Raw genomic sequence first — 14618 nt, forward strand, 5'->3', positions numbered from 1 at the left:
GGTCATCCGTGCTAGAGGATGGAGGACATCCACGGGCACTTTGTCAATTTTCAGTATAAAAAAATAAAAGAGCTCCAAAAAGGCCTTGAGGATTGTGTTCTGTGTACAATTTGTCTGCATGTTTAGTAAACGAAGTATTCGGCAGCCTATGGGCTATCCAACATGTCTTCTGACGTCACGCTTCAACTTCTGTGATATATTTGCGCGCATCTGTGGTTTTTAAGTTTCTGTCTTTCTTTACATAAGGCTGATAAGTTAGTTAGTCGCCAGGTAGGCCACACACAACTGGATATAAAATCGTATTTTATAGGTCAGGTATTTTGGGAATATCCCAGCGGCGCGCCACGTGCGTAATGACGAGTATGGCTCTAAATAGAAGAATTGAGGCGTCGAGGCTTTATGAAGAGAAAGAGAGCATGCCAGCATAGTTTATCCTGAGGGCGGCTGTGGAGAGGAATTACTCATATCTCACACCAACACCGGCACATCTGTGCGCGTCTATGTCACCACCGGACGGGTTTCCAAGTCCATGGATAAAAAGGAACAGGAGGCAACAGAATGGTTGTTGTGGGAGCAAGTAACGGAACTTTTGGCGGTGGCAACATGAGGTCGTCGTTCATGATAGAGGACAGGGTCGGTGGCGGAGATCACGGGGGCTCCACCAACATGATGATCTCGGAGGCTCTCGCGCCCCGGTTGCTGAAGTTTGCGCAGGGCGCCGCAGAGGCTGCAGCAGCAGCGGCAGCAGCGACTTCTCCGTCCGCCTCCAGTCAGCCGCAGGTCATGGAGACGAACGGCACCCGGTGCGGTGAGCAGATCCTGAGCTACGGCCGCGTGGAGAAAGTCCTGATCGGCGGCGTGCTCACCATGTTGACGCTGTCCACCATCTGCGGGAACTTGCTGGTGGTCATCTCCGTGTGCTTCGTCAAGAAGCTTCGCCAGCCGTCCAACTATCTGATCGTATCTCTGGCCATGGCGGACCTGTCGGTGGCTCTGGCCGTGATGCCTTTCGTCAGTATCACGGACCTGATTGGTGGTCAGTGGATATTCGGACAGTTCTTCTGTAACGTTTTTATCGCCATGGACGTGATGTGCTGCACCGCGTCCATCATGACTCTGTGCGTAATCAGCATTGACAGGTGAGATTAACTTTTTCTTTTTTTTTTTCCTCCTTGAACAAATTAGGATTTTTATTCCTAACTGCAATAAATCAATATGTCAAAAGATCATTTTCTATAAAGCTTCTTGATTATTTAGACAAACTTTCTATAAAATGTGTTTGTATGTAATTGATTCGTTAGATTTCTATCCATCACTGTTTGGATTCAGTGTCTCCAAATATAGATTTTTGTCAGAAGTAGATGCATGTTGGCCAAGTCTTATTCACATGTTTAATCCCACGCTTACATTGGGGAGTGTAATAAGAAATTGCCTCTCAGTCCTCTGTGACATTGAAACATGGGATTTGTGAAAGGCTCAGTGTGGCTCGGGGTCTCGTTCAAGGGCACTCGCACTAAAATTGGTGAGACAGAGTGGCCGACATAGAGGATCAAACCTGTGACCTTTCAGCTCAGCTCTTTGTCCGCCACCTACCAGATTCCTTTCTGACCATTCAGCCATTCTGAATTAATTTGGAGGGTTCAGGGAGTTGAAAGCATTCATAAAAAAACACGCTGTGAAATGACTCTGAAAGGCATCTGTGCTGTTTCTTCAACATCACACATGTTGTGGGGGCTGGAGGATCAAATTTACTGATCAGCCACAATGTTAAAACCATATCCAAGTGAAGTGAATGCCAAGAGGTGGGATGTATTATGCTCCAAGTGAAGAACAGTGTTCTTGAGGATGTGTTGGAGCCAGTAAAAAAAAAAAAGGGGCAAGCGTGAGGATCGAGGGGACTTCACGATGGTTAGACAACTGGGTCAAAGCATCGATCTCATGGGGTGCTCCCAGTATGCCGAGGTTAGTAACTACCAAAACTGCTCCAAGGAAGGACAACCAGCGAACCGGTAACTGGGTCAAGGTTGCCCAAGACTCATTCATGTGAGCGGGGATTGAAGGTTGACCTGTGTGGTCCGATTCTAACTGCCAACTAGCCGACGTCACACAGGTAACGCTGTTTGGATGTCTGGGAAGTGAAGTCGGAAAACCACAGCTGCAGTTGCCGCTTATCGCCATAGGTGCCACCAAAGAGAACGATACAGAGATCTTTGAGATAGTAACTTTAACCTACACGACATCAGGCAGGTGCTTCTAATGTAGCGGCTGATCTGTGTTTTTTGTCAATGAGTTGTTTGACAGCGAACGTACGTCGTTAAACACTGAGATACTGCACTGTTCTGTGTTCAAACTGTAGACCTGAGCTTTACTCAACACTCAGGGCTTCATTAATCACATATGGTCTTCCTCGGCATCCCAGAGCTTCTCTTTCATAAAAGTTTCCACCTGGGGGCTGCATATGGCAGCCACAGATTGTGGTTAAGCACTACGCTCAAGGGCACCTTGTTGACAGAGGGGAGAGCATCGTTTACTCAGGATCCAATAAGGCAGAAAAATACCTGAAGCATGTTAAGCTATTATTTAAAAGAAATGAAATGAGGCATTTTATGAGGTTGTTTTGTCATTTGGATGTATTTTTCTTTTCAGGTATTTGGGTATCACGAAGCCCCTGACGTACCCAGTCCGGCAGAACGGCTGTTGTATGGCCAAGATGATCCTGTCGGTGTGGCTGCTCTCCGCCTCCATCACCCTCCCTCCGCTGTTCGGCTGGGCGCAGAACGTCAATGACGGCCGAGTCTGCCTCATTAGTCAGGACTTTGGCTACACCGTCTACTCTACAGCTGTGGCGTTCTACATCCCCATGTCGGTGATGGTCATCATGTACTATAGGATCTACCGAGCTGCCAAACTCAGCGCAGCCAAGCACAACATCACCTGCTTCCCCAGGGAAGGGGAGCACCGTACGGGCGTGGCCGCCCGCGGTGCGAGGGGAGGGCACGGCAATCAACGGCCGGCAGAATCCGGGGAAAGGGGAAGTGTTGAAGGGACAGAGGCCGAGCCGGAGGAGGAAATGGAGGAAGAGGAGAGCTTGGACTGCGTGGCGGCAGCTTTGAAGCTGCAGCGCGAGGTGGAGGAGGAGTGCAGCACGCGCGTCTCCCGCCTCCTCAAGACCGGCGAGCACCACCAACGGCGGAAGAGGAAAAACCAGTCCATCTTCAAGCGGGAACAGAAGGCCGCGGCCACTCTTGGGATCGTGTTCGGCGCCTTCTCCTTCTGCTGGCTGCCTTTCTTCTTGGTATCCACCGCCAGGCCGTTCGTCTGCGGCGTCGAGTGCAGCTGCGTGCCGCTCTGGCTCGAAAGAACTCTGTTGTGGCTCGGGTACGCCAACTCCCTCATTAACCCCTTCATTTATGCATTTTTCAACCGCGATCTGAGGACCACCTACAGTAACCTCCTGCGGTGCCGCTACAGGAACATCAATCGGAAGCTGTCGGCAGCTGGCATGCACGAGGCTCTGAAACTGGTGGAGAAGCCAGACACGGATTTGTAAAGCTGTACGTCTGCCAATCAGCCGTACTGCAGAGAGCCTCTGGGAAAACACCCAGTGGGGCTCAGACCGTGGCAGAAGGCCGCCATTCTGCAAGATTGGTTACTTCCCCAAATTTGTATGCCGATTACTGAGGCTAACAGAGGCAGTGTTGCTGTGATTGAATTGAAGGCACACAGAAGGAGCAGAAATGTTTTATTCTGGTGACTGAGGATAAAAAAAAAAAAAAAAGAGTTAAGCTCACTGGTGAAGAATTTTAAAATGGCTGCTGCTGTGGTTCACTCAAAACAACTGAATGCTTCTTAAGCCCCTGGTGAAGTCCAACAATTGTAACGATGGTTGCTCCCTTGGTGAAACTGGTTGCTAGCCTCCTTTGCACATGATTTTGTTGCAAATATTTTTTGGAGCTACACACCGACTTTGCACTCGGCTGCTGCCAGGGATTGAACTTTTCCCACTCAGTAGCCGACGTCTTGTATTTCCAGTTCGAGCCAAGGAAAACGTGCCCTCGCCAACAAACACAGAGGAACTCTAGCAGCTCAGTTGGCTCACGAGGCTGAAACACCAAAAGTATTCACCTGGTGTCCTGTTGTTTTTCACTGCTTCTCAATGTCGAGTCTTACTTCAGTTTACAGTCACGATGACGAGTGGACGGGTTCCATTAAAACACCGCTGACATGTAAAAATTTATGTACACATCAATAGCCACGCTGATTTTGGGACAAGCTGTTCTGATCTGTTTTATCCTTTATATCTTTTGAAGATGCTTATTTGTCGAAATCACAATGTATTGAAGAAGCTTTTCCGCACGGCCACCTCTTCGCTGACAACAATTTATTGATGAATGGTGTTTGTAGTGGGAAGCTCACTTATGAACAAAACAGGTATCGTTAGGTAAAGAAGATGTTGTGAAAACTTGCACATAGACAGTACAGAGGCCACAAAGCTGAAGCTAAAGATGGAAGAGAGACACATCATTGTTTTGGAGGTTTTCTGAATGTGCCTGTGCCTTTTCCTGCATCATCATTTCAAGGTTTGACTGGAGCTCCTTTCAAGCTATGCACCGGGTGTGTTTTTCGATTTGACACACTGTGTGACAGTCCTTTGGGCTCGTGGCTCAGTTTTTGCCTCGGTGTGCGTTACATCACCTGGGAAAGAGCTTATAGGAACCAGGCAGAGTCCCAGGAAAAACAGCCACGGAGGACTTGATCGTGGTTAAAGCTCTGAGCTTTCAGAATGGCCTGCTTTTGAATTTGCAGTGACACGACAGCACCACAACTTACAGTTTACTTTCATTATTAAAGTTTGTAGTTTTGTCAAAATGTGTCATAAAATTGAAAAAGATGGCCATCATACCCTAAAATGTTTGGCGTTTGTGCATGACAGTTAAAGCCCCCTAACTTTTAAGTTAATGTGCTCAATTGGACACTGAGGTTGATTACATCTGATTGGACGTCCCCATTTGCCTCAAATCAAGTTTGATTGGTGAAGATAAATCTAGGATATCATCTGTTTTCTGCTGAGCCCTGCCTACTTCAAACTGGTAAGAAAAGCAAGGACAAAACAGAAAATCACAAAATTTCCGATGGTGATTATTTGACTTCCAAAGTGCTGAAGCGTCTTTTCTGAAGCACGTTGTGACTCAACGCAAGGACCCAAATAGTGTGTGTTGCGTTGTAAAATGACGTAAACGGTAGTTTCTCACGGCGACCAGCAGCTACGCTGAGGCAGCACTAATAGAAAAACTGTTAGAAACAAGTGGCCTATCACATCGTCACCTCTCCACAGACATCACATCACAGACACTGTATGTAGCAGTCTCCTGGGCCATTAATCCAGGGTGATGCCCAGACATGAAAACTGATTTAGATGTTAAAAGAAAGAAGATCATAGCAGGAATTTCACAGGTTTTTTTCCAAGCACCTCCCTCAGAGATCAGAGGACCCAGATCAGAGCTTAATTATTTCAAAAGCACTGCTGTAGCTCTGAGGGAGGGAACTGGAGCCGTGACAAAGTGCATATAGATATTTGTATGTATGCACATTCAAATTTTCAATAAAATCAATGTTTATGTAATGCCAAATCCCGTGTGCAACAACACGAATAAGCTGTTATAGCGTGTTGAGAGTAAGTACAGTGGAAATGACAGCTGGCACCGGCTTCGTCCTACTTCAGCCAGCTTTATTTTCTATTGTTGGCGGGTTAATTGTGTGTACAGACTCGAGTAGCAAAGAGGTGTTAATTCTGATGGAACCGCAGTTGTGCTTTTGTGTTCTCCATACTTAAAGGATATGGAGTGAACTTTGAATTACCCTACCAGTAGTAGTACAGTCTGTGCTGCTGAAATTCTGTCTTCATTAACTTGAATTTGTACAACAACTAAGAAGAAGCAACAGAGGGCAGTTTGTCGGTTTCAGAAGAAAATCTCCTTTTACTGAGGAAGTGTGAACGCTCCAATTGCTGCCTTTATTCACTTTTGAATCATTAATTAAAGCTGCTGTGTGCAAGATTTTTCTTTCTTTCTTTTTTTTTAAATACAAAAACCTGGCAAGCTTCTGAGTCTTAATCACCACGTTGGACTTCATCAGAGATGATGCAGAATCACCCAGTTTGCCCAAATGAAACGCTGGTGTTGGCTTTGATCACTGCTGGGAAATCTTATTCACTGTAAGTTACATAATACAAACTTTCTACTAAACAAGTTCACTCAGATAAAAAAAATACAAAATAAAATAAAATAAAAAAAGAGTTTCCAACACTTTTGTTTGACCTTTAGGATTTCATGATACCGGGTTGGGTAATGTCGTTGTGTATGATATATGGCTACAAACAAATACACTGCGACCACCAGACTCAAAGAAGGAGGTCATGTGATGGAGTAGAAAGTGACTAAGTTTGCGTATGGAGAAGGAAGTATGGATCAAACACAGGACATTAACCAAAGGCCAACGATGTTTGGACTCAAGGAAAACCAAAAGTCAGCCTGGACCTTCTTTAGGTTACGTATCAAAGTAAACTTACTCACATTACAAAACACAGGACTTTTACCCAGAAGACCGGTGTTTGAGAACATGACTTTGCAAAATTCAATGCAGAGTAATTTAAAGAAATGTAGTTAAGAAAATGCATTTACGTTAGGAAACTCAAGACTCTCATGGAAAAGATTAGCATTCGACTCTGTGAGGAAGCCGAAATCAGCATGGCCGTAAATTAAGTTAGATATGCACATAACATCACGGAAAACAGGACGTTCACCAGGAGACAGATTTTTGCACGTGACCAAGCAAAAGTCAATGCAGATTTATTTAAAGTAATTACATCAACTCTTTTTACTGAGGAGACTAATGTCCGAGTCCATGAGAACGTTACGTACATAAGTAAACTTACTCACATTAAGAAACACGTGACTCTCACCCAGGAAACCGGTGATCGAGTCTGTGAGAAAGCAAAGGCACCAGATGGATGTATTTAAAGTAACCAACGTATTTAACTTGTATAACGTACGTACGGTAAGCAACTCATGTCGAAGTCCTCGTCAGACCATTATCTTTTCTTGACCCTATCCAAGTAGTTTTGGTGCCTAAGCTGACGTCACACTGAGTAAACATCTGAGACGGCAGCAGGCTTTTAAAAAACCATCAGTATTTGACACCCGGAGATGACAGCAGGCTGAGTCCGCTGTGGTCTGTAACCCATCCTGAAATGAGTAAACACTTCTTTTGCTGTCATAGCTCTTGGTTCTTCGCAGTCATGCCCTCATGCCTCGTAACTACAGGAATTAGTTCACTTTGGGCGCCGTGAGCCAAAAAAGGATGAAAACCACTGAAGTGTGTTTGGTCTGGGCTCGGTGCCGTCGTGGCACGGCTCCATTTCCTGTCATAGAATATGTGCAGAGCGCTGCCAGTGGAGTTGAGTGGGCGTACAGGTTTCCAAAAAAAGGCATTCGAAAGCCTCTGAGGAGCAGTGTCACACAAAGTCACATTATACTGAAACTAATTGACAAGGGAAGTTACTGTTAACTTCAAATATTCAGCACATTGGAAGAAACCAGGAGGAAAACGATCACACAGTCTTGAACATCACAAGCCGAAAAAAACTGAGGAACTGAGCGTAAAAAGGCTTTTTTTCCCCTTGCAGCTCTTTCCTGGGTGAGCAGCACTTCAGACACCAGTGGTCCGATAAAAGTATTGGATCAAACTGGTCACTTTTGCGGATAACAGACCTGTTTTTTTTTTTTGTTTTTTTTTACAAACAGCTTAATTTAAAAAAATCCGGAAAGCCTTCGTCACAACAAAATATTATATTCATGTGCAGGATGTTGGTTTTAGAAATGAAAGAACACAAAACACTCAATACAAGCATACAGACATAGTTAAAAAGTTTGAGGTCAAGTCCACCGGAAGAGATTCAAGATAAATCAAAGCAGTCAATAATAAAAAAAGAAAAGTAGAAAACCAAGTTAGGGTTTCTGTTTTTTTCTTGTGGAATACTGAAGTCTGCCTCTTAAAAAAGCAAAGATAGTGAATGTGGCTGTTTAAATTACTCATTAATTAAAAATAATGGCACTGACGAGACAGCTGCCAAATCAAACACTTGAAAGGTTTTGTTCCAGGAGATCCTCCATTTGAGTAAAACGACCGAAAAACACTCAAAAAAGACCGTCAACACCAAATGTTGAGAAAGATTGTGACACTTTTCGAACGGTAATGAATAGAGAGTTGAATATTTAAGACATACGTCATTTAACTGTCGCTAATAGCTGCTCTACAAGTGTGCCAGAAATGTTGGAAATTGTTGCGCCGACGGGTGCTTTGCCCGTTGAGGATGTCCTGATTATAAGCTGGTTTTGACCAGAAAGGCCAAACCCGACCATGTTTTATATCTTATATATGTATATATATATATATATATATATATATATATATATAAGGTATTTGTACTAAAGGGGATGTTCGTAAGCGCTGATCTTGCAGAACCTTGAACTGTCAGCAGCATCAAAGTACAAAGAACAGTACTCAAGGGGGGAAGATGACTTTTTATATGCTGTCTACCAACATGTGTCGTGTGAACATGTACATATATTATGATGAAGAAAAAAAAAAAGAGGAGAAAGTCATGACTCCATTGCTCCCAGAGGACACAACAGCCGAAGTAAGACGGGCTTTATGGGTTTTATCTGCAGATGCAATTCTTCATTTGACCAATCAAATTTCCAGATTCCTTGTATATTAACACCAAGACTATAAAACATGTTGTTGTTGTCATGATGAAATCTTGTTGTTCCAATTACAGATTTTCACTTTTTTTTTACTTGAGCTCCAAGTTTTCCAAACTTTTTTCAACTGAACTTAGTGCTGAACAAAATGCAATAAGGGGAAATTGAAGAACAGCAGCAGCAGTGTTGTTATACCTGAAAATTCGTGGACCATGAAAGTATTCCTCTGTCCCATTCAGAGACTATCAAATGTAAATATATTTAAAGTCTGTACAGTTTTATGAGGGCAGTGAGCGATGAGCAAAACGTGTGAAGTGACATCATTCGCTCAAATGAATCATTAAAAATGCACTCAAACGTGAAACGGTGTGAATGTCGTCTTTACCGTCCATAAATCGACTTTAATGAAGGAACAGCTTCAAACTCACAGACGCAACATCTTGGACTTTTGTACCGGTGTAAATCACAAGCCTCGCTGTTGTTATCTGGCTGAGCTGCAGAACCACATTTTGTATTTAAATGAGTCTAAACATGAAGTGAATTCCCGTCTTTATCTTAACCTCATATGTAAATCCGACTCCTTTAATCCTGCTGACGGAAATTTCTATGCTTTTGGAGAAAAACGACAAAATAACGCTTTTTATACTTTGTATAAAAATAACACTAGAAATGGAACTAAGCATTTGGTCTGTTTCTCGTTCAGCAGCCCACATCACCGACGCTGTGTTTGATTTGAGAATAAAAGTGCTCGAGGTCGGTTTCTAAAAATATAAGCAAACGCGTCAAAAGCCTTGTATCTCGGGCAGCGTTTACAGACGAGGCTTTAAAGGTGGAGATTCTCTGTCATGTTGGAGGGCAGACAGGTTGAAAAGAACCAGAGACCGTATATTTACAAGTTCTCCATAAGCAAGAAGTTTTCAAATGATGAGATTTAAGTGGTCTCTTTCATTGAAAAATACTTTTAAAGAGTCAACGTTAGTCAGCAAGAACGTTGTTTAGACGGAGATGCACTTTTTTTTTTTTCCTTGTCAAAAACACAAAGATGGTTGTTTAATTTTAGTTCTACAAATATTTAAGCGAAGCGCTCGAGGTATAACTAATTAACAACCACGGGGAAAAACTAACAAATAATTAAACAGGATGAGACAAGGCTCAACGAGCGGAGCCAAAGAAGCAGTTTTACAGTTTCTGACGTGTGCAGCAGTAAACGTCTCGTACCGTTAACCGTCTACGACTCAAACAACGTACTGAATTAGCCTGGAAGTCTGTCCAAGGAGTCACGTCTTGTTAGTGATTAAAATCAAACCACAACTCATCATCTTTCAGCAATCTTTCATTGCAGTTTAAGACACTTCAGCTCCATTCACTTTTATTTACAGTCTATGAATAAAACCCTTAAAAAAAAAATCCCAACATGATTTTTTTCCCCATTTTTTTAATGTCATTCAGAATTCATACATAATGAGCAGAAAAAGTTTTAATTTATGGTGGAAATGTGAACTCCTCTTTTACAAACAGATCAGAGATTGTGTTTTTAAGTTGTGGTAATTTTAGCAATAAATATAATTTCACATCTTGCAAAATAATGTGTTTGCAGTTTTGTTTAAGTTAATATTTTAGAGTAAAACCAAAAATATGATTCTGTATCTTTCAAAGGTTTCTCTGCTTTGGATGCTCAGGTGGAGCATCAGCAGGGAGTTCCTGGTTCCAATCCTGCTTGGCTGTATTATTTACTGCATGTTATCTCCCTTTTCACACATCTGCTGTCCGTCTATAAAGTCATCATCAAATACAAGAACAAAATCGTGGAGAGACAAAAGACTTCTGTGGCAGTGATACGGATGAATCCCAGACTCTGTTTAAGATTTGCACTCTGTGAAAGGACAGCGCTGCTCTAAAAGACCAATGAGTCACCTCTTTGAAATAGAAATGCACAATAAAATAATTAAATCTGTGTTCTTATTAAAATTAAATGAGATTAGATTAAAAAAAAAAAAAGTGTGACTATTTTAGGAGAAGGATGTGTTGAGGAAAAGATGAGATGAGGGGAGGCAGACGGGAACACAGAATGGTGATTCACTTTTGGTGCTTTTTACATTTTTTGTAATTAACTGTCATGTGGAGCGCGGCGAGCGATAACATCCTTTCTAGAAACAAGAACACCAACTTTTGCCCAAAAATTACATTTCATGCTGATCGGTGGAAAGCTGCTCCACAGTGCTGCTCCTGCAGATAGAAATGAAAAACCTTTATCACGAACTCCGTTTCATTTCCTTTTTAATTCACAGAAACTGCTTCACATATCATATGTCACACAGGAACTCACACTTCTGTATCGTGGTTGTTGAGGATGTAGTTTTGAGCAATAATTTAAATCCAACATAGAAGACTATTTCAGTCTGCATCCTCCTTCCCTTCAGCTATTTATGTGCCGTCGCAGCGAGAAACAACAACCCAACAATGACACGTGTTGACGAAGGTTTGGATGTAAAAGAGTTCGTAGCTTCAGGTCTGTAAAATGGTTCCGATCCAGAAATGTCTTAAGCTGCAATACCAGCGAGTGCCACTAGAGGTCGGCTCCAAAAAGCCTCCGGCTCCATAGACTCCCATTCAACTTCTCTCATCAAATCCAAAGTGAATAAAATGTGTCCATCAGTTATCTCGGTGTTGTTAGCTAAAGTCACTCCTTCTTATTAGTTTTCTGGAGGTCCATCTGAAAATAATCCCTCATTCATTAGAAAAGAAGATTCAAGAAGACCTGTTTTTGGGGGCGTGTCTGTTTGATTGACAGGCCTGTGGTGCAGTCAGGTTACAGCTATCTTAAAACCACAACAATTTTTCAGTTCTTAAAATAATTATAAATATTACATTCTATATTTATGATAGTAAATCCCCATAAATCCTGCACACTGGACCTTTGACAATAAAACCAAAATAATCCCTTTTTTTTAATATTATCTTTTGGAATTTTGGTTTGAAAAAGATTATTCATTGATTATAGTTGCAGATAAGCAACCCTACCAAAAAGGTTATTAATGTGTTGGTTTGAATTCAGAAGCTTTGTGAAACAGTTCTGCAGTTGTGACACTACAATCTGTTCCACACACACACACACACACACACACACACACACACACACACACACACACACACACACACACACACACACACACACACACACACACTAAAGAGATCTAAAAGAAATGCTTTTCCCATTTTGGTGTGGAAGAACAGCACACAGCTCTGAACTCAACCCCATCAGAAAGTTAAAGATGATCTGGGACGGCAGCTATGAGCCCGAGCTTATCGCGCAGCATCGCTGCCGGACCTCACTAATGCTCTTAATGCTGGATGTGTGTCGAATCCCTGCAGCCACGTTCCAACACCTGGAGGAGAGCCAGAGGCCAGAAGAGCCGGAGGAGCACGTTACTACATATATGGGTGTGCACATACCTTTTGGCCTCGTGAGGTATTTTCCTCTAGTCAGATCAGTCCCTCCAGGACTTTCATGGAGGTTTTTTTGTGATTGTTGCGATTAAAAATGTTTGATTTTGCGGCAGATTTAAAAAAAAAAAAAAAAAAAATGTTGCAAAGTTTTCTTGAATTTGCGTTGATAATTGAGATCGTATTGTATCTCTGCTCCTTTTTAGTGAGAACGCACAACAAGGACCAGAACCAGCGACCCTCGGCGTACCATGAAGTTCCCCAAACCATCACGCCGCCTGGCGTCAAGGACATCTGGACGGAGGACGCAGCCGCTTCCCCGAATAATAGAAAAGACGGTCGATGCCGAGAACACACAACATCATAACCACCAGCAGCGGCACTAAAAGTACAACTTGGCCTCGTGTGCAGCTGCGACAGAAAGTCCTATTGATTTTGTGCTGTTATTGAGCAGAGTGCACTTGTGATTGATGTCCACAGTGATGCAGTTTGTTGTTTGACTCATTTATTTAGCCGCCCCGGGCAGCGTTCACATGAGCGGCTGCTATCGATTCAGCCTTCCCACATTCACGCTCAGAAATATCATAAAGAGCGAAATTCTGCTTCCTTCAAACGGCGCGGACAGCAGAGGAGAAGCTGAAACTCTTCACACCTACAGAACTGAGCTGAAGTGGATTGTTTTTTTTAGTTTTTTACACGATATTTCTCTGGCGGAGAGTTCGGCTCGGTGAGCTACAAAGTGAGAAGTTTGTTTTCCTCGAGTCAAAAAAAAAAAAAAAGTGAGTTCCGCTCCACACCTGCTGAAATCAGAGACGAGGGGGAGCGAGAAGGAAAGACGCAGAAGAGGAAGCGAAGAGGAAGCAAAGGAAAGAGTGGGAGGAAGACGAAGTGACTCTGAGGAGGAGGAAGACGAGCGGCTGCAAATGAATGAGTGAGGAGGGAAATGCATCAAGTTGGAGGAAGAGCTGTCAAACTCACTCAACGCTGAATCACCGGCTCTGAACGTTATTACTGTGACGTGAGCCAACTGGACATGCTAATATGATGAGTCAAAGACATGTTGATTACGATGAGTCAGCGTGTGAGGAGGTGGCGGAGAAATAGTGGTGACCTCATCGGGACGGCCGTCACACTTATTATGTATTTAACTGGCAGCGGGGGAGGGGGACGCGGATGTTTAATCGTTTATGTGTTGTTGGTGCAGGTGAAGGTCGACTCCGTCAGCTCCACGCTGCCACTCCACCACACGGACACACGTGCTTTAAAACAACACATGTGAAAGCACATGTGTGTCTTTTCATTTCATTTTGGTTTCACAGTTGAGGAGCAGTTACTGACTGAACGTGGGGTGAATTATTAAAAGAATAGCAAAGAGCTTAACGGGTTACAAAAGCTACGTCCCGCCCACCGATAGCTGTAACCTGACTGCACCACAGGCCTGTCAATCAAACAGACACGCCCCCAAAAACAGGTCTTCTTGAATCTTCTTTTCTAATGAATGAGGGATTATTTTCAGATGGACCTCCAGAAAACTAAGAAGAAGGAGTGACTTTAGCTAATAACACCGAGATAACTGATGGACACATTTTATTCACTTTGGATTTGATGAGAGAAGTTGAATGGGAGTCTATGGAGCCGGAGGCTTTTTGGAGCCGACCTCTAGTGGCACTCGCTGGTATTGCAGCTGAAGACACTTCTGGATCGGAAGCAACGACCATTAAAGTCATTCTGTGACTGCCGGACGTGTAGCTAGCGAACGGTTTGCTAAAATAATGCCAAGAGAACTTTACAAAGTGCCGACATGAAACTGCTCGACTCTTCATCTTTCCGCAAACGGCCAAAAAACAACAACACACTCGAACGAAAGGGGCAATTAATGCAGTTTAGATGGAGGCTGTTAGGAGGCGGTTTTAAACACAGATCTGAAAAACATCCTCAAATCCACCTTCCAGTGAAAGAACTGACACGCACACTTTACAGAAGCTTTTATGTCATCTGTTGCTTTATGTCTCAAGAGTCCATTACTACATCATTGAAGTTTCTCTCCTGCGCGCACGCACACACACACACACACACACACACACACACACACACACACACACACACACACACACACACACACACACACACACACACACACACACACACACACACACACGGAGGACTGAAGTGCAAGTAGGTGATGCATTGAAAAGTCCTTTTCTTCAAATTGCCATCGAGCCTTTTAAAGTGGTTAAAAATTGCAGCCTGTGTCTGTCTTTGTTTTCTCGGCTCCATCTCAATGACATGCCATTCACCGTTGTTCACACTGTGAGTGCCTTCTCCTCCCGTTCCACTCACATTCCTTCCATTCAGGAAAACAGATTTATATCGATAATATGACAGCCGGCGCCGACACTGGCAGCCTGTGTT

At 43.3% G+C, this 14618-nt stretch overlaps 1 protein-coding gene across 1 annotated transcript; it reads left to right on the plus strand.

The window, feature by feature from the left end:
• Positions 1-109: 109 nt before the first annotated feature.
• Positions 110-9108, plus strand: LOC138627144 (5-hydroxytryptamine receptor 7-like). Its single transcript, XM_069709283.1, has 2 exons — positions 110-1139; positions 2647-9108. Exons 1-2 carry the CDS (start codon positions 559-561, stop codon positions 3548-3550), a joined length of 1485 nt encoding a protein of 494 aa, XP_069565384.1. The 5' UTR covers positions 110-558; the 3' UTR covers positions 3551-9108.
• The last annotated feature ends 5510 nt before the right edge of the window (positions 9109-14618 follow it).

Source organism: Brachyistius frenatus, unplaced genomic scaffold (genome assembly GCF_029030835.1).
Source record: "Brachyistius frenatus isolate BFR_SWC_R1_liver_20210118 unplaced genomic scaffold, ASM2903083v1 Contig_82, whole genome shotgun sequence".
NCBI classification, from domain to species: domain Eukaryota; kingdom Metazoa; phylum Chordata; class Actinopteri; family Embiotocidae; genus Brachyistius; species Brachyistius frenatus.

Coding starts and splice junctions, on each gene's coding strand:
- LOC138627144 (XM_069709283.1), top strand. CDS start 559: ATGGTTGTTGTGGGAGCAAGTAACGGAACTTTTGGCGGTGGCAACATG. Junction 1,140..2,646: donor TGCGTAATCAGCATTGACAG/GTGAGATTAACT, acceptor TTTTCTTTTCAG/GTATTTGGGTATCACGAAGC.